This window comes from Callionymus lyra, chromosome 7 (genome assembly GCF_982586985.1).
Source record: "Callionymus lyra chromosome 7, fCalLyr1.hap1.1, whole genome shotgun sequence".
Classification (NCBI taxonomy): domain Eukaryota; kingdom Metazoa; phylum Chordata; class Actinopteri; order Syngnathiformes; family Callionymidae; genus Callionymus; species Callionymus lyra.
In genome coordinates, this window is record NC_141824.1 from 29,404,709 (window position 1) to 29,429,784 (window position 25,076).

At 38.0% G+C, this 25,076-nt stretch overlaps 1 protein-coding gene across 1 annotated transcript in view; it reads left to right on the plus strand.

Annotated features, from left to right (window-relative positions):
* The window catches only part of lrfn1 (leucine rich repeat and fibronectin type III domain containing 1), a 158,103-nt gene extending 135,280 nt beyond the window's left edge, over window positions 1–22,823 (plus strand). Inside the window, exons 6-7 of the mRNA XM_087795773.1 lie at window positions 14,989–16,384; window positions 21,038–22,823. Coding sequence (XP_087651899.1) covers window positions 15,009–16,384; window positions 21,038–21,938 — 2,277 coding nt within the window. The 5' untranslated portion in view covers window positions 14,989–15,008 and the 3' untranslated portion in view covers window positions 21,939–22,823. The remainder of the gene's footprint in view (window positions 1–14,988; window positions 16,385–21,037) is intronic.
* The last annotated feature ends 2,253 nt before the right edge of the window (window positions 22,824–25,076 follow it).

The window sequence follows — 25,076 nt, forward strand, 5'->3', positions numbered from 1 at the left end:
AGCTGCTGTTAAAGCGGTTGTAAATGTCTTTTCTGGGAGAATGAAAAGATTGAATCAAAAGTTTACCAAAAAGCTTCATTATTAGTTAGTTAGTAAGTGTAACAAACTCCCTTCTTTGTTAGCAAATGCTGCTAACTTTAATCTTTGGATCTTTAAACATTAAAGTAATCAAGCAAACACTCGCAACATTTTTTTTAAACTATCTTTTGTATACATTAAAAAAAAAAAAATTAACAAAAGTCCAATATAAAAAACACATTGATGTAAAGTCTTAGGATTCAAACTTTTTCCTTTAGCAGCATCAGTGTATCCATCAAAGTAAATCCACCAGCTTTTGTACTTTGCTGTTCCACTGTATTCCAAAGTTTCATTGTGAATAATTGATATGGCGAATCCATGAGGTATTCGGCACCATGTATTTAAAAAATTCTTTAAAGCTGATATGCTGAGTCCTATCTTAACATCAAACCTGAGAACCAATCACAGGATTCTATCTCATGTGTAGGAAGCAGCTTTTTATAATGAAAAAAAATGAACAAGAATAAATAAAGGAATTGGTACCATGTTGCGAGCATTAAAAGACTGAAAAAAAAACAACTCGGGAAAAGTCTCTTTTGAGTTTCTGCAAGTGGAACAAACCCAAGAAGCAGCTTAGCTTCTAACGCTGGCTAACGCTTCTAACATTTTCTCAAGTCCTAATTTTTCAGGCCTAATTTGTTCCCCAACTTGATGGCTTTTGGTATGCAATTTGGTTTAGTGGTTAATTCATCACATTTGCTAATTAACTAGCCACCAAAATAAAGAGAGAACTTCTGATAATGCCACTTTCAGCAATTCAGTTGTGGATAATTATTTATGATGTAGCCAGAAGCACAGTGGCCCATAATGAACTCCCTCTGGATGTTGTCATTGTGTTGTTTTTCATGGATTCTCTGCATTAACATTACGCTGCACAACTGCTCAGAGTGGCCCAGACCAGGATTCCACTGAGATGCCAGCATGCCGGCTGGAATGGCAATCTATTTTGTTTAGCGCAATTATTTTTGGTCAATCCATTTTAAAGCGTTTTGTTGTGCTATGCTGTGATAATGAGACATTATATAATAGCATTGTGTAAAAAAAGGCTTCATCTCAGACTGGCCAGATTTAGTGAGAAGTCATTATTTGTGATAAAAAACAAAAAACAATCATTTGTTCTTTGTTTTAATGTCCCTGCAGAGTAAATTATGACAATAATTACAAGGTTTTTTGCAGTGAAAGATACAGACGGACGATACAAAATGGAAGGAATGCTCTCATTTTAACCTTTATTGCTGTCTTTACAGGGATTCACGTGTTTCTGGGAACTCAATATCTTAATATGTTGAACTCAAAGGATCATGTTTGACTGTCCATCACTTCACAAAATGACACAACATAATATATCCATGAATTTCATTCGTGAAATTTTGTTCTTTAAACCATGTGACTTAATATGCATACTAGCACTGTCAAGTCACAAATAGTGGATTTTTGTTTAATTATTAATCATGATCAAATACTATTTATTTAAATCTACTTTGCATTTTGCTGGCGAAAGATAATGATAATATTCACTTATTCTCTTCATTTAAACACATTTACCAGTTCATGTTAACAAAAAAACATGCATTCGTCCACGTTAAATATATGATTAAGTTATTTAACCATAATTCCAATAATTAATAAATATCAAAATGTAGTTGCAAAATTGTAGTATGGTAGTTGCCCCCCTGAATTCTGAAAAGAAGTCTGAAAGAACTGATTTAATTGTTTGAATGTGCCGCAAGGAATTCAAATGTTACTGAACACAGCATGGAGTTGGTTCAGGGTTCATCGCTGCATTTGCTGTGTTATGCTGCAGATAAAAGAATTTGTCTAAAAAAAACTTTGTCTAAAAGCGTTCCCATGGTTCTTGCAGCCAAACTCTACAGTGGGTTTAATAATAAGAATAATTCATTTTATTTGATGGCGCCTTTCAAGACACCCAAGGACGCCTTAGGACGCCTTACAGAGGATAAAAGTAATATAAATATACAGTAAAATACATATAAATTATTACAAACAATAAGTCAGTTTGAAGAGGTGTGGTTTAAGTTGTGATGTGTGATGTGATCTGTAGATCTTGTACAAGTGATGATCCTAGCGGCCGAGTTATGGACATGTTGAAGGCGTTAGATGTGTTTTTGGGGTAAACCAGAAGAAGTGTAACAGCAGTCCAGACGTGAAGTGAGAAATGCTTGAACTAGAACCTGTGTGGCTATGTGTGAGTGTTGGGTCAGAGATGGGCGGAGTTGAGATATCATGCATAGGTGGAAAAAGGCTGTGCGGATAGTAGTGTTGATGTGAGCTGTGAATGAAAGAGTGGAGTCCAGTATGACGCCTAAACTCTTGACGTGTGAATAGATGGGAACTATGCAGCCATCAATGCAGATACTGAGGGATGGAGATTTAGCTAGCGTGGACTTGGAACCAATGAGGAGAATTTCACTTTTATTTCCATTGAGTTTGAGTTTGTTCATTGTCATCCAAGATGTGATGGCCTGTAGACAGTCAGTGAGGGCAGTTGGACAAGTTGAACCAGGTTTAGTAGACAGATAAGGTTGAGTGTCATCAGCGTAGCAATGAAACTGAATGCCAAAGTGACGGAAAATATTGCCAAGAGGAAGAATGTAAATTAGAAACAGAAGTGGACCCAACACTGAACCTTGGGGTACTCCATGGCATAGTGGTGATGGGGCTAATTTGGTATTTTTGACCTGTACAAACTGTTTTTTGTCAGTGACATATGAGATTAACCATTTTAAAGCAGTGCCTGTGACCCCAGTGCTAGCCAAACATTCTAATAGAATTGCGTGAGAGGTGGTAACAAATGCAGCACTGAGGTCAAGGAGAATAAGAATGGTGAGAAGGCCTGAGTCAGCTGCTGTAAGGAGATTGTTTATTATTTTTTACCAGTTCAGTTTCTGTTCTATGGGTCCAAGTGTTATTCAGATGAATTGGAAAAATTAATCATGTTAACATGTTCATTCAAAGCCCTTATATGTGCCTGGGTGTCGTCTCTCTCACCCTACCGTGCCTCACATTAAACTTTACAAACTGCTATTATAGTGAGTCAAATTGAGTTATTGCTCATCCCAAATGTGTTACAAAAATTCAGCAAAAGAGTTAAGATAAAGAATAAATCATCTCATGGCTTAGGCTCGAACAAAAATGTCTTTCAGTCTGAACGTGCACGCCTGAGAGGTTTGTGATTAGGAGCCTTGGCATCGTTGGATTCTTATTATACATTAAACTGACTGATTAAATGTTTCAAGCCATTTCCTTGAATTTTAGCATCAGAAAAAAAGTAGGGATTACATTGTGTGTGATAATGAAACCGCTTTTTAAACCCAGCTGTTGTACTTTTCCTCTTAATTCAAGAACTCTTTTTTTAGGATAAAAGGAGCTTCATTTCATGAATAAAGTTCTTCAAAGTGGCAGCTTTGTATGGAGAAAATCAAAACTGTTAATTGACCTGGAGTTTTTAAAAAGAGAGTAAAAAAATCCTCTTAAAGTTCTCTAGTCTGAACTGTATTAGTTCTGCAGAGATTTGGGAAAATAATTGTGTGGAAAGCTTTGTCTTTGTTTAGCTGGGATTGTTCATAAAACAGTCAAAAAAGATCACACACTCTAAGAAAGAACTTATATGATTCTGGAATTTTCTTGGCTCTTCAAAAAAAAAGCACTAGAACAGAGTTCAAGATTCTAACCAAGAGGCTGCATGTGATGTTAGCTTTGTGGTATTCCTGAGCTGTCAATCTACAGTGATAACACCTTTTACGTGATAAAAAGCATTTTTTTTATAAAACACTATTATATATAAATCTGCCCCAGTGCAGCCATTTGCATTTAAGCATTGACATTGCAGGGTATTTTATTTGAAACACAATTGGGAGTAGTGAGGCTCATAGTCCCTGTTCTGAGAGAACATGCAGCTCCTGCAATTTATGGTGACAAAAGTCCTGTCTCGACTTCCTTTGCAGAGGCTTCTGTGTGAATTAAGTGAGACCGTAGCACTGCTGTTTCATTATTTGTGTTCACTGAGAATCACATTGTTATTTTTTTATTTTTTTAAGTTTGTAGAGGTTTAAACCTTCACAGCATTTTAACAATCGTTGTGTTTATCTTGCTCTCACTAATTATACTTCTTATTCGGGTTTGTTAATTGGGTGATTCCATTATGGTGGAATAACATCATTTATTTGTAATGTGAGTGACAACACAAAAGGATGAATGTGTTTTGGTGCTTTTACTGTAAAATATTTGCTTAGTGAGTGAAGGTTTCTAATGTAAAAAGGTATGAGAATAGACTGTAGCACATATCAACTTAGCCAGGTTTTATTTTGCAATAGTAAAATGGAAGCTTAAATATACTTTGTGTTTAGCAGCCCAACACCTTGGGTATTATAACATTAAATGTAATTTGATTATTTTCTTTCTTGCTGATTATTTTGCATAATGTATTTGCCATTAAGCAAGACTCTGCAGTACTTCCTGTACTACTTAAAACATTAGTCAATCAAACTGTTACATTTTTAATGGACCAATTGACTTGTGGACCAGTGCAATTATCGTGTCTTGAGGCCATGACAAAAAAAAGTGTTGATTCAGGCCTTGTTTGTGCAAAACAAACGTTTTTTATTTATTAAGTTTTCTCTTTCTGGCTTACAAGAAAACTGTGTTAAATTATGTAGTACAGACCACTGACATCTGGGTCGTAATGTTCTTGTAAAAGTGCAGAAGGCAAGATATTTGTGCTGTGATAGGTCGGATCTTTGCATCATTGGAGGTCATAAGAGATCGATTTAAGTTACATGTGTATTATCGTCTTTCAATTGTCCATCTATAATCAAAGTATACAAGCTCATCCCCGTTTTAAGACTTCCAATCAAGTTACATTGGGATTGTTCCTGAGAAGGAACAAGATAAGTTAAGGGTGTTCCCGAAAGCTTCTTGCTGTAGTCTTGATTACCCCTCTCTGTCTACCACAGTGACCTGATCTCGGGTAGGTTGCAGATAATTGACGGATGGAGGCTGTGTGGTAATTACCACCAGCACAAGCATTCAGAATTGATTATATTTATGACTGAATGGATTTCAAATGAATTAGAGCAGGCGACAGTAAAGGGCAACCCTCAATCACTTAAGGGTTCAGCCAGCAAGCCAACCGAACGACCAGAGTCACACACTGTCACTAACGCTTTCTCTTTGCTCTCGCCAACTATTAAAGTTTATAGAGATGCAGTAGTTGATGCTTCCAGGTCCTGTTTCATTGAAAGTTTGAAATGGGATGTAAATGAGAAACCATCTTGAAACGATTATAATATGCAAATTATTCTTCTGCTCATGACAACACCTCTTACCTTTACCTAACAAGATGCGAACTAAACTCCCCGGGGCCACAGATCCTCTGTTTAGACCTCTACTGCTAACACCTGCAGTGACTTGAATGAACCCGAGCTGTCAATAATTATGCTGCATGCTGACAAGAGTCATACAAGGGCAGCACACAGTTCACCGTCTAATTAGTTTTTATGGATTTTTGACAATGTCGTGTCCGACACTTGTCCTACAATGATGTTTATGTGGTGCTGTTTGTGCCAGTAATGATTACAATTCCATCATGATGAATATTGAGACAAGGTATACTGCTATTTATTCTTTACTGACAAAGTTACAGGTCATCAAGCCCTCTACCTTAATCTGTGCCCAATCCACACCAAACCATGGGTCAGTTACGCCACAGATACTGAAATCATATCTTATGGCTATAACTGACCCTTCTGCCCGGTGCAAAGAAAGCAAGAAATTGAAACCCTTTATATGAGTCTAGAGGGCTTTGACATACTGGAGGCAATGTCTTTAGGTCGACCTGGGACGACCTCAGTTTACCCACAGAAGTGTTTGCTGGAGGTTTTCTAGAGAAACAAGGGGTTTAATTTGGAAACATTTCATAGATGATGAAAAGAGAGAGAGCTGGTTGTAGAGTTCATTTTCATTTGATTTTAAGTTTTGTCTGCACCAGCATTTAAGGTTGTTAATATAGATATCTTTATTTGACCAGTGTCCAACTCTGCAGAGATTCTCTGAAAGGGAACATTGGAACTAAAATATCACTCATCAAAGTTTGTTTACGTTTAAAGAGCACAATTTACATCCAACTGGCCAAGATTTCTTTTTAAAAGAGGTTTGTCGAATTGTTGTTTGATGCTTGACCAATTTCTGGTGATTAGAAACTTGGGGGAACAACAAACTTCCAAAGAAAGTGTTTATACATAACTTAATGTTTTTCCTCTTTTAATGAGGAACGTATTCAACAACCCTTCATATACTGATTAAAATAAATGTTTAAATAATTACAGGAAGAACATAGGGCATGTCCTTATTTCCAACATACAGTATATGAAACAAAATGTCAAGTTTATGATGCTTGTGTCACAAGAACTTAAAATATATTTATTCCCATTTATAATGTTCTTAGCATATATAAGAATTCCGAGGACAAGCTAGTTCTTAAACTTTTCATGGACATTTTTTGTATGATAATGCAGGACGAGCCAGACAACATCCACAGTTCCAAGTGGTGTAGTCCTACTTCTGACAAAAGTATTTAACATTGTTAGTAAAGCCAATATTATCATCAAAAATCATAATCATAAAATATGTATTTCATTTTTCTAAAAACAAACAGTTGTTGTGTTGTAGCCATGTAATACAAAACATATCGTAAAATGATCTGAAATAAAGTCAGATGAAATGGAAATATTGAAGGTGAATATTTGACTTCTAAAGGTTAATAAATAAACAATTAAGACAGCAGCATTAGTAAAGTGTACATTATCTGGAAGCAGGCCAAGCAAACAAAGACCTTTAAACATTTCTGACAATTCTGATGTCTTTTTGATCCATCTTGTTTACACGTTGGCATGGATCCACATAAAAATATGCTGGAAATTAGTACAAGGTAATCTCAATTTATCTTAAGTGATTGCTCTCCAATGCCAGGGACACTGCTTTTTGTTTGAAAATTATGCCAGGTTTCATTTAATTAGTAGATTAGAGCCTGAGATGATAACGCAGAGACGGCCATTAAATGTAGACACTCTACCATGATACATTGTCTTCACTAGAGCTGTATCATGACGCTTCATCAACCCATCACTACTAGAAACTGAACACATCTGTAGATATTCCAATAATAGATCTCTGGCTCAAGATGGTTATCTGGAACACCACCAAAAGGTTATCATCTTTTCTTTGTCCAGAACTGTCTGTGTTATTGTTTGACAAGACACTTAACCCTGACTGTTCCTGTTAAGTAGCACACTGTGTTGCGGCCTACTGCCATTACTGAGTGAAGGAGTGACTTATTGTGAAGCACTTTCTTAGCAGATTAAACAGAAAAGCACTTAAAGTAAGAGCCAGTCAGACCGTTAACCACCCTAAAACCATCACCTCCTTGCTAATGGTAATAGTGTAAATATCTGCTGAGATTGTTGAAAAAAACAGGATATAATGACACATCTACCAATGATTTTAATCTAAAAAGATAAAGATATTACATTGAGTATATTCTTTATTGCTTCGACACAAAGCGGGCTTCTTCCTTCTGGAGACCAGATGGAGAGCGACTCTCTAATGTGGACGAGAATCATGAACAGTGCCAAGAGTTGGTTGTTGACAGGAGGAGTCACATATGGAACATCATAGAAGAAGTTTTAGTTAGAATTTAACGTTGGCCTTGTTGACTGAGAAATTTAACATGTAAACACAAGTACAGAAGAACATAAAATAAGTATAATAGTAATTGATGTATTTTTTATTTAAACTACACTACCTAGCTACTTGTATGTACATATTTATGGTAGATGTTTATTCCATTCATTTTAATAAAAGTATATAAGTTACATATTTTGCTTCATTCTTAACGTTGTTAGGAAATTACAACACATACACATACAATATTACACAATTAAAATCCAAGTGAAGGCACACGGTTGCTTGGTAAATGAGTCAAATGACACTAGGAATATGCCAATATATTTACAGAGGAAACTTTAAATAAGTGTGTTAAGAGCAAATCATTCCTGTTAAAACTGTAACTCAGAATGTGTTTTTTTTAACTCCAAACACTGCTCTCTCTCGGGCTCTCCCCTGCTGGATTAACAAATGTCACTTAGTGTGTTACTAACAGCTTCTACACACTTTCCTGTTGGCAGAGATTCTACTTAAGCTGCAACATGGTGAACAAGGTATACAGAATATGGCAAATACATAACATTTAAACTAAAAATACCTTCCCAAAATATTAAGATGCTCTCTTAATAATAATGAAAAAACATAAATACTGCTTTAAATTCTGATTGTTGATTCCTTGATATTGTTTAAATGATTGAGGGTGTGACTGCTCTCATGACAGTGTTACTCAAATTTTAGCAGCACACCAAGGGAACCAAATTAGCTCTTTGAATTAAGCAGCTAATATTTCATTCTGAGTTCATATAAACTGACATGTAATTGCACATTCATGCAAACTTCAACGCCGGTAGTTAAAACTCAAATGTGAATTATTCTCGCAGGGGAGAGCAATTAGTGTTCTTGCTTCATAGGAGGCAGTGATTTAGTAAATTTGTTTTTTTGATCAAGCAAATGGGATAACTTGTGAAAAACGGAATGTGTTTTGTCAGGAAAGGTTTATCCTATTTACCCAATGAGTTCATTCATTCTTAATTGATCCACCTTCATATATATATATACACATACATACATACATACATACATACATACATACATACATACACATATTTTTCACTTCTCTAAAATGATCTATCATGAAAATCAATAAAATACCAGCTTTACAGGTAGAACCAAAAAAAAGTCCCCCAAGTTGTGAAAATGCGTTACGGACCTCACAGCCGCCATTCCAGTCAAATGTGCAAAGCGGTTTGTGTGTCCGAAAAATAATCACATAGGGGGAAATGTGTGATGGTGAGAGAGGAGATATTTTAAGCCATCAAACTTCAGTCAAAGATGTCAGTAAAGTAGAAATGATAATGAACTGATTGCATTTGCGATTATAAAACTGAACAACTAATTCAACAGTAGGGAAAACTGTCTAAACCTTGTTTTTGAGCTCTGAACATGTTTATCGTTCAAGTCAGGTTATCTTTGTGTAGTCAGATGCCACAGAAAATAATAGTTTGTGTCTATCTTCTGCTTTTATTGTGCTCTCTTGTTGACACACACACATTGTCCATGGGACTCAGCTAAGCTGTGTTATGACAGATTAAATCCACTTGTTATTTTCTAACTGGAGTTGTTTGATCAGGAGGGCAGCTGCTGTCTTAAAATAACAGACTTTTGTTAACAAAAGGGTAGAAATGTGAGGTGAAGAAGAAAGTAAACAACATCAATAATGGCGTTTTTATGGTCTCCCAACAAGCATGTGTGATTGATGAGCAGCGTTTTCTGATTTTTTTTTAAGATGTCCTTAAACTATTTTTATTCTTATTGATCACTACAGGTTATGGTTTACATCTCACAAGTCACAGAGATGTATTGTTCTTCTGTGTGAAAGTCTCGGATGTGAGGAGACCGCTGCATTGCGTTTTCAGGAAGGAATACGGTCCCACTCTCGCCTGATGAAGGATTCTAGATTCTTACAGCTCGGTTGCTAGATTTTCGTTTGCCAAGTCAACATGGGTCGGATGATGTTGTGTTGGTAGCAGGCATTTGCTAACAGGAACCATGTTTGGATTTTACTTTTAGGCGTATACTCTCTCTCTCATCATCTAATGAGAAAAAGTCTAAAACTAAACTTAAAATTAAAACAGGCTGCCAAAACAACACTAGTAACTTAACCTTTTTTTCAAGACTTGGGTGTGTTCTTGCTCTTGTTCTGGAAAAGTCTTGGTCTTAATCTTCGTCTTGACCTTCGTCTGTTTCATTGTGTCTTGGTCTCGGCTGACTGTAGTATATCAATAAGACGAGTTGATCACATAATATCTTTCAACAATTTGAAAACCTCTCAGTAGTTTCGTAGATAACTTTTTATTGTATCCATCACATGCAAAGATCCAAAGCAACGACACAATTACCATTACAAATATATTTTTAATAATATGGTCCTTTAGAATCATTTTTCATAATTGCTGATGAGCTTCTGTTTATCGATGCATCTTAGAGCCAAAGTCAAGTCAATTTACCTCAGAATTTATGCACCACAATTAATTTGAATGTATATATTGAATGACTTGTCTTTTGTTGCCACCATTGCAAATAAAACATCTTCCATAAATTTGTAAAATATCCACATCAGTATGTGACGTTTGTTTCTTCTGAGATAAAATATGGGTTTATGAGGTTTGTGGGACCCATTTCCGTATATTTATAGTATACAAATGCTCCAAAGATTTCGGGAATAGGGATTGTAAATATATTGTATTATTTAGAGTCATATGACAGGTGGTGATCCACAGTGTGTGTTCGCGCCAGGAGGAAGGACCTACTTTATTTTATTATACTCTTTGTAAAAACCATTGAAAAGAATAGAAGTGGGACAAATTTACTCTTGTCTCCAGATAACATAAAGTTTTGAACCGTGTCACAAACTTTGTTGTGAATGTGTGCTATACCAGCACCAGCACCTCGGCAAGGAATTAAATATTCTTATAAATCAAAGTCATAAAATTGAACTTTTTAATCTGGTTGCTTCTTTGTGTTGTACTTCCGCTGCTGAATACGTTTTTGTTTTTATGGATATACAAGCATCCATATGCACTCCCCTGTGTCTGTGCGTGGGTTGCTCTTATGTGCTCATGAATTTATGAAGCAAGAAAGCATGACAGACAATTGTATAACTCAAGTCTAACCACGGTAACATTTTAAACCCTCATTTATTTGACTGATGGCTATGAACTTTCGTTAAATCCCTTTTCACTTTTGCGTCTTTGTTTGTACTGAAAGGCCAACTTTAAAATCACCGTCGCACACTGAGCGAAGTAGCACAATGATGCTTTGTTAGAGAACTTTTAGAATACCACAATGACACTTGGGTTAATTTGGTATGGTCTGTCAGAAGCAAGTAGACATTCGCTGCACATCCAGCCTCTGATTCAAGATAAACAATCCCACAATTCTTGAAAGGGCATCGAGGGATGAACCCCCTCTTCCCCTCTGCTCCTCTCAACGGTGAGTTAAAGGACAGCTCCCTCTGGTCCCTTGTTATCCACCCACACGCATGAGATTCCCTGTAGCCAGATCAAAGAAATGTTGAATATTTTCAACAACATTGCACCTCAGAATCACAAAAAGTAAATGAAACAATGACTTGTAACTTAACTAAATCATTTTTTCATTACTATTCTAGAAAATGTAGTTCTTGTATCTGAAAACTAGAAAAACATTATTTCTTACCTCTTCAAGTGTCTAAATATTTAAACAAAACTAAACAAATTTCCTTCATCTTGACCCAGAGTCAACACAAAGGATACCACAAACATATTTGTTTCCGGGCCAAGGATTGAAAGGCAGTATAATAGTCCTTATTTTTCCATTAGTTACTAACTTACTATTATAGTTTTCAACATAATACTCTTTATGGAAAAAAAGAATCAGTACCTTACTATGTTGAATATATATGAATGGTATAAATGTCATTGTAATTGGACATATATGAATGTTAAAGGGGGACACAGAAAAATTATTCAATACATTTCAGGATGAATTGATTTACAATCTAAAAATGATAAAGACGAACTAAAGTAAACCATATATAGTATATAATACAAATGTGTTAATGAAGCAACTTGACATTTAAAATGAAATGTATTTTGTGCATCCAGAGACCATGGGCTGTGATACAGGAAGCGCCTTAAGATAAGAGTCTTGAATTTCAAACAGCAAGTTGGGAAACACCTGAATGTCCTGATTCATTTATTTATATATTCATTTTCTGCCGCTTATTCCCTTATGGGGGTCACAGGGGGGCTGGAGCCTATCCCAGCCTATCCCACACCCTAAACAGGACACCAGTCTGTCGCAGGACACACAGAGAAACATAACCATTCACACAAAACCCTACATACAGACATTTTCCCCAAGTTCCCAATCCACCTATGTATGTTTTTGGACTGTGGGGTGAACTGGAGTTCCCGGAGAAAACCCTTGCAACATGGGAAGAACATTGCAAAATCTGGGGATTGGAGCGTTACCTCGACTAGATCCTGACACTCATTATTGTTCCGTCAAGGCCACTTAAAGATCTTTATTTAAATGGAAACCCAGTTAGAATATAAAGAATCATGAGTCATGATAAAATCATGAGTCATGCTCATTATAAATAATTGATAGATGTGCTGGTGAAACCTGTATTATAGGAAGGAAGTACAAATTAAAAGTGGAGCAGAACTGATTTTTTAATCCCTACATCAATTCAAAACACTTGCTCACATTCCTGCTTACCCATACCTACTACCTATTTACTATGATAAAACATCGTCATATGACTCAAAGAGCTGTATTCCCCATGTGTTACCATGGCAACTAAAGTTACTTCCTGCTGGAGAGGCTAGAAATCAAGTCTTGATGATGTTTGACGGGCATTATTTATGAGACCAAGAGAGCTGCATTGTTGAACATTAGTAATACACATCAATTTGCAACGTTTAGTAATATTTGAATAATACAAATACATTTTCTTTCTGGTTTAGTAGACTTGACCGTTTTCCCACCCAGTGTCTGACTCAAAATGTTGTTTGGTATCTTCCCAGCGCTATTACTTTAATAGAGTTCTCTCCTAGGAAGGGCTTAAACAGAGCCTTTTGCACTCAAGAGAGAATAAAAATATGAGAACAACACCTTCAATTATTTATGTGGAGGTCTGACTAAGAAAACTCCTTTGAAGCCGACTTTCAAAAATAGCCTGGCAGTGTAGATGTGTGTTAATATGTTGTATAGTGTTCATTTGAGATTGTAGAAAAGATTGCAGGGGTTAGTACTTCTATTACAGAGCGTAGTGTCCACACATTCGTCTCAGTCCAAACGGGGGTGTGCGTGACACAACTGGAGCATTTGAGCGAGAAGGCAAAGCAGCTGTAAATTATCAATGTTGGCTGGTAAATGTAAGAAAGGTTGATGTGAAGTGACAGAAATGTCCTGACTCTTCCCTTGTGCATGTGTTTAATAGCTTCAAACAAATGACACTCTTGCTGATACATGGGTGCACATGGAGACTTATGAACTTATGTTACAAAAGTATATCTGGAAAATTGAAATGAAGGTTGTTTTTTTTTTTTTCATTTATCTAAATGTATCTTTATATAGTATTAGTAGTCGTTTTCATCAACATTTGGAAATACAAGTACAGAGTAGGAAATTGAATCTGCCCAAAGTACCAGAATGCTACTGCCACCTGCTTTCCAATTTAACTAATGTGAACTTGACTCTAAAGTAGTGATGTGTTGATGAGGCCTCAAGATACAGCTCTATAGTGAAGATACTGCATCATGATACAGTGTCTTCATTTTGAACATCCACTAGATGGCACTCTTAGTTTGAAAATTATGCCAGGATTCATTGAATCAGTAGATCACAGAGAAAGATAAGAAAGGCGCCATTAGAGGTATTTTTTAATTTAAAAAACGTATCATGACACAGTTTCACTACAAAGCTGGATGATGAGGCCTCAGCAACCAAATCCCAATGTAGAGTAGGTCATTTTAGAACATGGTTCGGGAAATAATTGCATGAGACCAAGAAATTGCAGAAAGGGAACAGATGGCCCGTAAGATTGGTGGGGATATGACCATCCAAATATTTTTATCAACTGGACAAAAGTGTAATATCCGCAGGTGAAAACTTTTTCTTTTTTTTTGATAGTAGTAGATGAATTAGTTGCAATTGGTTCCTTAGCTTTTTTTCCACATAAATTAAGGGTTTTTTGTTTTGTTTGAAAAGGTGAAAAGGTAAGTTAGTAAGTAAGTAAGTAAAGGTTTTTTGTAAAAGCCTTTCTAGACCAGGGTCACAAAGCGCTTTGACAATCAAAAACAATATACAGTTAAAAGGTGTCAGAATATGTTTGGCAACGCAACTAAAATGCAGCTTCATTCTGATGACATTTTAATAGAATAAATAGGTGTTAAGTGGGCCTCTTGCAGATATTGGCATCCTGGCAATCCACACGCCAGAGAGAGATCACACAATCCTACAAAAGGTTTACAGCAATCAGCTTTTGTGTTCCTTTGAGGTTTCTGGTGGTTATTGTGGCAATTGCTCAATTTTTTTTCATGTCACCTCAGGCTTTTTCCCCCTGAGACATCAATCGATACTGTTAAACAGAAATCAGCGACTCAGAACATGATCATATTTGAAGAATATGTCGATATCATCTCCTCACATCAGTTTAGAGTACAAAAAAAACAATCTCCCTGCACTTCACCTTTAACTCTGTTTCTCCGGGTTTGACATGGCAGCTATCTCATTCTGCAGAACATCAAGAAACACTCGGACTTTAGACAGCATGAAAAGGTCATAGAGCTCCTTGAGCACCAAAGACATCCTTTCCTACGTTTAATTGTTTTCCCTTAGTGTCTTACAGAGCAGGAGATTTACAAAAATGTGATGGAAATGATGATGTGATATGGGCAAAGTGTTGTGAAATAATTCAAGAAATGACACGTTTCAGCAGTAATGCGTTGTGATGGCACAAAAATATCCTGCTCTCCCGACTGATGATGGTGCACATACATGGCTCAGTGAAAGTGTCAGTGCAGGCTTTCATCATCCCTGGTGCCATTACTTTTGAAAAACATCTTGTGATAGATACCGAGATGGCTCACTGAACAATCTTAGCCCATGTTCTATTGAAGCTTCTGTGTATTTGTTAGTTGTTCTATTTTTAACATGCTTCTCTCTCTCTCTGACCCACAGGACCAGGGAACAGATCAACGATGGGCCGGCTGGTTCTATGCTTGCTGCTGTGTGTGGCCCTGGTGGAGGGGTACAGTTGCCCCGGCCGTTGCATCTGCCAGAACCTCTCGCCCACTTTAACCCTCCTCTGTGCAAAGACAGGCTTATTATTCGTCCCTCCCACCATTGATCGCAAGACTGTAGAGCTGCGACTCACAGACAATTTCATCACAATCATTCGCAAGAAAGACTTTTTCAACATGACCAGCCTGGTCCACCTGACACTGTCCCGCAACACCATCAGCCAGATCACCCCGCAAGCCTTTGTCGGCCTGCGCTCCTTACGTGCGCTGCACATGGACGGGAACCGCCTCACCGTGATCAAGAGTGACCACTTTAAAGGTTTGATTAACTTGAGGCACCTGATTCTTGGAAACAACCAAATCCACCATATCGCTACAACTTCCTTTGAAGAGTTCGTCTTGACAATAGAAGACCTTGATCTTTCAAATAACAACCTCCGCACACTACCGTGGGATGCTATCGCCCGAATGACCAACATCAACTCGCTCGCACTGGACCACAATCTGATTGACCACATCGGAGCAGGAACTTTTACTCTGCTGACCAAGCTGGCTCGTCTGGATATGACCTCCAACAGGCTGCAGAAGCTCCCGCCAGATAGTTTGTTTCAGCATGCTCAGGTTCTCTCAGACGCCAATGGCTCCAGCTCTTCATTGTTGACGGTAAGCTTTGGTGGGAACCCTCTTCACTGCAACTGTGAGTTGTTGTGGCTGCGCCGGCTGACCAGAGAAGATGACCTAGAGACTTGTGCCTCGCCGGATCATCTTATGGACAAATATTTTTGGTCCATCCAAGAGGAGGAATTCATCTGTGAGCCACCATTGATCACCAAGTACATGGCCTCAAAGCCATATGTGATGGAGGGGCAGGGCGTGACTCTAAAATGCAAAGCAGTTGGCGATCCCGAACCAGATATTCATTGGCGGTCACCTGACGGCAAGCTGGTGCACAACAGCTCCCGGACCATCCTGTATGATAATGGCACTCTTGATATTCTTATCACCACCCTGAAAGACAGTGGGGAATTTAATTGTGTTGCATCCAACGCTGCAGGCATTTCCACAGCTGCTGTTGAGATCAACATGATCCCTCTACCCCTGTTTGTTAACAACACAGCCCACATGCGTGAAGACCCCGGCCTCTCAGACATCACAACCTCCTCCAAATCTGGCAACGACACCAAGGGATATGACAAGCAAGACAGGAGGGTTATGGCCGCTGAGTTGACCTCCTCATCAGCCGTGATCCGCTGGCCATCCGAGCGCCACATCCCCGGCATCAGGATGTACCAGATCCAGTACAACAGCACAGCTGATGACACCCTGGTGTACAGGTGAGAACTGATGAGGCAGGTGATAGACAGTGTAACTTGTGTTGAAGTTGAGAAAGTGACACATACCACAGATGCCTAATTATAAAAATGTTTTCTTGCAGCAGAAGTCAGATAACTCAAGGGAATTAAGTTGTTTAAAATATTTCCATCCCAATAGATAAGCTCAGTTTAGTCATCTTGTGCATCGGTATTTCAATAAATTGGTAAAAAATGATATAAGACGTTGACCAAAAACCAAAAGGGATGATTACAGTTTACTTTATCTTCACAAAGTCTTCCTTACTTTAAATCAAAGCAAATATTTTCTATGTATTTGCACAAAATATCGAATCCCTTCCTTCTAGCATGTTAAAAATATTTTTTCATCAGCTGATGAATGTATCTTTACTTCACTCTAACAGACTAGCTAGACATATAATGCAAACATTTTTTGTAAACCTTTTAAAAAAATTTTGTTATTTAGATGTGTGTGAATTTGCCTGCTTACGGGTTGCTAAGTAATCGCAGGGACCATAACCAACGGCACCAACCACAACACGATGCTTCAGTATTAAAAGGATTTATAAAATATATTAGCTGTGTCCGTCCTCCACAACACCTGACATTAAGGATCAATCCCCAACCTTAAGATTCCGAGCTCATCAGAAACGTGTCACCACGTCAAGATGTCAATGTCAATAGTGAGCGTCAAGATTGAACATGAAAAGGTCGCAATCACTAAATATATAATTTAATTTCACAATCCATATATCTGTCGTCAGGTCTCAAGGGTAACAGCCATAGTTAAGAGTCCAAGGCTTCCCTAGCCTTAACAACTTTGAGATCTCCTGGGTTGACACTGAGGTTTGTCCTTGTGGCCACCTTCCAGAAAGCCTCTTGTCTTTTTCATTGGATTGTTGAACTTTCAACTGAAAAAAAAAGATAAGTATTCTCTTATTGAAGGTACTTATTGTATTGTGGAAGGTCATTGAACAATTCATTAACTCGATCGCTTCTGTCTTGTTAGACAGACAACTGCAGAAATGTTCACATCTAAATAAAGGTTGTATACACTCCAGAGGAGTATACAAAGGTTGAACCAAGTAATATTATATTAAACATTTCATAATAATAAAATCTGGTTCGAATCACAGCCGATGAAACAATGTCAAACCAGTATTAACCTTATGTTGATGGCGGAGGTTATAATCCAGGTGAAAAATAACATAGATAGAGTTTGAAATAATAATTTTACTCAATGTACAGCCTGCGTCACATCATTTACAATTTGCTGACTAGATTTGTGTTCCAGAACCCTCTGTGAAGGACTTGAGGGCCTTTCTGCCCCATTAATACATAGAGTCACAACAACAACACAACGAAGACCAGCGATGCCGCTGTTGTGTAACCACTTGGATCACCAACAAATGTCTGCTTTAATTGACTGTGTTACATGTGGCGGTGTAATGGTGAGGTTAATTTACAGTAGGGGGAGAATCAGAGCGAATGCAGTTTGCTCAAATGTATAATTGATGTCTCACAGCTTGTGAAACGATCTGCAGTCATAATGAACAAGGCTGTAAAACACCACAACTGGAATCTATTGCAACAAAATGATTTACTTTTTCGGTCACTTCTGTTGATCTGTTAAACGTGGAAGGAAACAAAAAGTCCTCCCAGTTTCTGACTCAGCACTTAAACAGTGTTGTAATTGCTGATGTGACTGCTGAGTGGATGCATGTATAGTTAGATGGAACGAAACAAAGATTATTGAGAGTGGATGTAATGGGTAGTTGGATAGCCACTAGATGTCACTATCTGTATTATAAAATGTGGCTCTGATGAATGTTGGCTCTACAACCTTAATGAAACCTGGCATCATTTTCAAATAGAGAGTGACATCTAGTGGTCTTTCAAAATGATGACATTAAATCATGATTCAGCTGATGCTGCATCATGAGGCCTCATCAACACATCACTTGTGGATGGGTTGATGGACGGAAGGATCGATTAAACAATTGGTGTGTGAGTGGATAAGTAGGTGGATAGGTTAATGGAGGGATGGATGGATGAAACAAAGATTGTGAGACTGGATGGGTGGGTGTGCGGAAGCATGGATGGATGGAGGAGTGGTCTGATGGAACAGTGGATCGACGGCTGGGTGGATAGGTTTGTAATATGAGTCAATGGAGGGTTACATTCATCTTTAGACCAATTTGAGAGCTAATGACAGCATTGACTGAAGGAGTACAGGATAAAGACGTGCCATCATTAATTCCTTATGGATCTTAGACTCCCATATCCAATAGCCTGTATGATACTACACTTTATTAAAACATTATTATAGAACCAATCATTAGTTTGAATCAACTCTTGAAGTAATGCCATTATATTTGACAAAACTTATGGGACCTGGCATGTTTTGCTGATATCCTGCAGCTCACAGTAAATTCCGAGATGGCAGTGAGTAATGGCTGCGCGTGTCTGAAGTGACAGTGAACGATAAACACGGAGGTGATAAACAAGGCAGAGGAGGTAAGGCGTCTGAAGAATAAAGCGTAGCAGCTTCAGGCTGGTGGACAGCTGACAATTTATGTAAAAGCAGATTTGATGTGGGAATACCTGAGGTCATGGCTTCACTGTGCCTTCACAGCTCTAACGAAGGAGCTTTGTCTCCAGGTCCTCTTGTGTGATCAGATAATTACAGGCGTGTTCCCGCTCCTAAAGGCACTCTTTCATGCTTATAGCTCAGGTAATGGTATACCACCAGAAGACAAAGAAACGGAGCAGCACGCTTAAACTAAATGAGAAAATTACACAGCAGAGCCACTCATTACATTTAATACAAACAACTATAAACACTGTAATTATCTCTGTTTTACTTTTACTTCAAACACAAATAACTATAATAATTTTAACTCAATATTAAGATGTCATTAATACAGTAAAACACTTTAAATAAAGATTATTTGCCCACTTTCAAGGAGATTATGTGGCTGATTGACCTGTCCATCTGTCACTGTGTTGGAAAAATATTGGCTGTGTTCTGAACAATCTGAATCCAAGAACCAGTTGAAGGATCAGTCAGTTTCTGATTAGAGAGAGCTGCATTGCTTACCCGCTCACTTTTCATGTATTTGTGCAAGAGATTTATTTTCTCCCTGCTGTGTAAATAGGATACTAGATATAATTTTCTTTCACCTAAAATGATAACTAATATTAATAAATACATGATTCTGATTTCATTCATTAAAATATAATTGAAAAAGTGTCCATACTTGTGTACACATATCAAATTATTTACAGGAATTATAAGGCATCTGATGCTGTATCATGATACAGTTTAAAAGTCCACTAGGCACTCTCAGTCATAAATCCCAGGTTTGATTGAATTAATAGATCAGAGCTAAATATTATATTATATTGTAAAAAAGAGAGTGTCAACTTTTGTCTTTTTTAAAAATGTAGACACTGTATAATTATGCAGCTGATGTTGTATCATGATGCCTCATTAACCCATTACTACCCACTACCAAGATTACTCTAAAGATAAGAGTAGTATATGTCCAGAAGCTAAACCAATCCAGGGAATATTGACGGAAACAAAAGGAAACAACAAGGAACCTGGAAACAGAAACTAAAACATGGAGATCAAAACACACGCCGTAAAGAACAAACTAAGGAACTCTCGCAAAGGGGCAGAGAGGCAAAACACAAGTAATCCAACCAGATTAATCAACAGGAGGGAACAAGAAAAATGACTACAAGCCAGTACAGGAACACCTCAGGTCTGGACCGAGGTGGTCGAAGTATCTTTATCTCTCATGAGGTCCAGTCAGTTGACTTGGGAATAAAACAGGAACAAAAAAAAGGAAAAACAAAACATTTTTTTTATGTGTTGATGAGGCCTCATGATGCAGCATCTGTTGTTGGAGCTAAATCATGATTCAATGTCATAATTTTGAAAGACCACTAGATGGCACTCTTGGTTAAAAAATGGTGCCGAGTTTCATTGGGTTGTAGCTTTAGAGCCAAATAGTATAATGCAGAGAGTGACATCTAGTGGGCTTTTCAAATAATGACACTGAATCATGACTTAGCTCCAACTACTGATGCTGCATCATGAGGCCTCAAAGGACACTCCTCCAGTTTACCTGAGAACCATAGTCTCAAATATAAAGGGAGCACAGACAGAGTCCCAGCTTTACTGGAAAGGACGTATTACGACAATGTGGACAAGACTGTGACACCACTCATACAGTCATAAACTGCTTCTTTGGAAATAAAGTGATTTGTTCTACATTAATTCAAACTGTCTGGGTCACATTTTAAAAGCTTGTGATTCAGTTCTTTGAAAAAAAGAAATGAAATGTACAGCCTCTGTCTTGCAGCGTGTTGTGGTGCATTAAACTGTCAATATGTGGTGCTTCTTCATCTCACACGGAGCCATTCATCAGCCTCTTCTGAATTTAGAACATGCACACAAATCAATTCAGAGCTTATTTATCTTGCAGAATATCTGAATGATGATGCTTACACGGCCTTGTCTTTTCGACACGGCACCTTTGTGTGATTCAATTAAAGTCTATGCAAATGCCTCGACGTAGGTGTAGGAACTCGGATGATTAATCCTCCACATCTTCACAACCACTCTTGTTTTTCTTCTCCCTGCAGAATGATCCCGTCTACCAGCAAGAACTTCTTAATCAACGATCTGGCCGCAGGGCGGGAGTACGACCTTTGCGTGCTTGCGGTCTACGACGACGGGATCACGTCGTTAACGGCAACGCGCGTGGTGGGCTGCGTGCAGTTCCACACCGCCAACGAAGTTAGCCAGTGCCGCTTCATGCACAGCCAGTTCCTCGGGGGCACCATGATCATCATTATTGGCGGTATAATTGTTGTTTCGGTGCTTGTGTTTATCATCATCCTGATGATCCGCTACAAAGCCTACAGCGGCCCAGAGGACACCAAAAACAAGGTCGGCTCCGGCATGCACTTGCAGACCAACGGCAGCCAGCAGCGGCTTCCCAGGACGACCTCCAAGCAGCCATTCGACGAGGTACAGCGTGAAGCTCCGGCGCCTAAAGAATGCATGGCCCTGGTTTTGAGGTCGGACACTGACAAGGGGGAGGACGCGGCGGCGACCGCCGCCATCTTGGAAGTGGAGCGACCTCCGGTCAACACAGACAGGCTGAAGAGAAGAACCAGTCTGGACGTTCAGCGCTCCGGCCACCCACCTGAAGACACGCCGACGGACAGCAGCCTGACCGGCTCAACCATGTCGTTGTGTCTTATCGGCACAAACGCCGGCGCCAACGAGGCCCCGAGGCTCAAAGACAAGAAAAGTGCTCTGGCGAATCTGGGGTTGCTGCCCAACGAGTTGGCACGAACTAGGCACAGATTCTCGTTTGACGGCGGGGATTATTCCATATTTCAGAGTCATAGTTACCCACGAAGAGCGCGGACAAAGTGGAACAAGTCCACCAACCAGCTCAACGTGGAGATGTCGCCGCTGGCCAACAGGAGAGTCACATTCAGCAGCACCGAGTGGATGCTGGAGAGCACTGTCTAGGGAACGACAACAAAAGTGTGTCAGGACACATGATAAGCACACTCGTAACAAGCACATCGACAGAGGAAAAACTAACGTTCTGTGCTGTTCCCTACGTTCCTGCCTCCAGATCATAAGCCAGAAAGGCTTGTCGGCCATTTCCTTTCTTTAATGCAGCAGTGCCTTATTCTAAGTGTATGAATGGAGGATGCTGCTCACTGTTTCTCGCCATCTTTGTCTGCTGCCCAGAAGTAAGGTAGCTTTATGTTGGATTTTCTAAACATTTTTTCTGTCTATGTGATACGCCGCAGTTCTGCAGCATTTGTATGTGACTGTTTATCTTGAAATGTTTTTCAAAGAAAAATGGGAAAAATACAAGAAAAAGAACATTCATCATTATTGTAAATCAAACAGCCAGGTATCCTGTTATGTCAGTTTTGGGTTCCTTTAAAGAAAAAAAAAAAAAGAGTAAAATACTTTCGCACAGAAGACACGAGATACCCGAGTATCACCACCAGTCAATAAAATACAAGAGAGGCTTGATTCTACACATTTTTAAACAGGCAGGAGAGGACCGACACGAACACTTCCTCTCCAACAGTCGGACTGTGTCATGTTAAATAGTTATCGTTCCAGATGTGACTGTATATTAATCGGTATCTGGCTGGTCTAGATAAAAAAGACTCAAAACTAAAAAAGGCATATATAAGTATATTAAAACATTGATGTATGTGTACTAACTATGTAAGTAAGTAAGTCATATGTCACATGACTTTTTACAAAGCATTTGGGTGTTGGCTGCAAGTTTTTACATTAAAAACCTGTGTCATCACACTGATTTAGTATGTCAACGTTTGGAACAACTATCCCCTCATGATGGGTATTAAATTTTGTGTGTGAGTTTAACTTTATTGTGCATCACAAGTGGCGTTTCTTTGTGTGCTTCGGAAGCAGGTGTGTGTGTGTGCGTGCGCAGGTAAGAACACAAAGCGCTTCACAATGAATATTTCATTCCCCAGAACTATTTATAAGGTTCGTACTTCATTGAAAGCTGAACAAAGAGCTATGAGAGAGGCGTTCTGGGACAAGCTGGACAGACTTCATTGTTACAACATGATTGCATTGTGAAGTTTCTCTAGTTGTCCAATAGAGGGATAAATATTTTAAAGCCATTGTTTAAATTGCAATTGTTTCTTTAGTGCTTTTGTGTTAAAATGTTTTTATAATTTCTACATTTAAAAAAAATAGATCTGAAACAAAATTCAATTTTATTAAAAAGTTAAATGTTAACAAAGTTATCTCAAGACACTTTAAAAAAACAGACAGAAAAACACGTCCCAGCAAATAAACAATAAATGAATCACAATGTGTGACAGTGATGAAGAAAAACTTTTTAAAATACAGAAACCTCAAGCAGAACCAGACTAACTGTTGCCGTGTTAAGGAAAGCCATCATTAGAATTGTTTAAATAATCATCTAAGTGAGCCGGGATTATCCGTAAAAAAGAATAATTGTTAAAAGAACAGACCAAAATTCTCGCAACTAACCAAGAAGATAAGATTCTGAATAAAGAGGGTTTTCAAACTGGTACTACTTTTTTGAATCCTCCAGAATCGTATTCCACATCTTACTTACAGCAGAATTTGCATTCTGAATCCTTATCACAGCAATGCTTCACAGGGGGATTTCGGGATATTTTGGGAAAGTTGTTGTTTTTATGTTTCTTTTTTATCTACTGTTCTATGATAAGTCAAACCTGAACTTTGCATTATTTTCAATTTACAGAAACCTGGAATGTCTGTGAATACATCTCTACTCATAATTGAAAGTAAAATGGTATATTGCTACACAATTGTATATTTATCTAAAAAGAAAATGGGATCAATTTGTGGCTCATACAATTTGTTTTAAACTTCTCTTATTTAATAGATAGAAAGTTAAAAAAAAAAACGGAAAAAGAATTGTGCAAACAGCTTCCAGATTTTTTCAATCCCAGCAGAAGAACCAAAAACTTTTATGGATTCCTAACAAGCTTGATTTGATCTTTACATTTTAAGATTGTTTAATGGTCAAATCAAGAAGATTTAATCAAGTTAAAGAATATTTGGAATATATGGTGTGTTGTTTTGCAGTGCAGCGATCTTAAAACACTGCTATAATTTGTTGTTCTCATGTGATCAAATGTATATTCCTAATTCTTTATTTTGGGGTGTCTTTAGATTGAATTAAATTTAGTCTGACTACTGCCCCGATGTTGACTTTCAGCAAGAAGAAGATCCTGAGTCATAAGATCAGCATTTTGGTTTATCTTGCTGGTGCAGTAAGCAAAGTCTTGACTTCTGAGAAACAAAACAACTAAACAACTGAGAGGAGGCAGTTCCTCAGGACAATGGAGTCCAACGACATCAAAAGAAAGACATGAATGTTTCCTTGAATCAAGACAGATGATAGAAGAAATGGGGGGAAAAAAGTTATATACAGGGAAATCAAATACCAGAACCTCTGCAACTAGACCCAATGGACAATGTAATATAATTTGAGGTTGAGATTTTTCTTTGTGCTTAACTGATTCTTAATTTTACAACTAGTGATAATCTAGTGAATTTAAGGAAAGTTTAGATGCACCGATGGATTCAGTAATAATCTTCGTGAGAGACTCATGTGAAAAGCCAACTCTCCTGACTCACATGTATCAATTGTTGAAGTCTTCCTCTCCAGGATGCAGTAAGTCTTTCATCATGATAATAATTTGAAGTTATTACTTTATAAATGTCTCCCCCCATCTGAAATCACTGCAAACGAGAGGTTATAAGAGCGAAGCCCATTATGAAGTACAATGTTTATACAATGAGTACCTTGGAGGTGGACTTGCAGGATCTATGATCAACACATTGCACTTTAAATGCAGACGAGAACCTTAATTTAACTGTCATCCTCAAATATTGTCTATATGAGTATGAATAACAATCAGAAACATCTCCATTATTTTCCCAAATGTAATGAGTTTTGACTTATATCAGAACTCCAATAAGGAGGAGATTTTTATTTGAGTCTTGGATTTGGAGTTTGTTGTATTGTGGATTGTGTAAGCAACAACTCTACACAGTCCAGTTAGACTAACTTTGGAGTCACTTGAAAAACCACGACCTGGATAAATG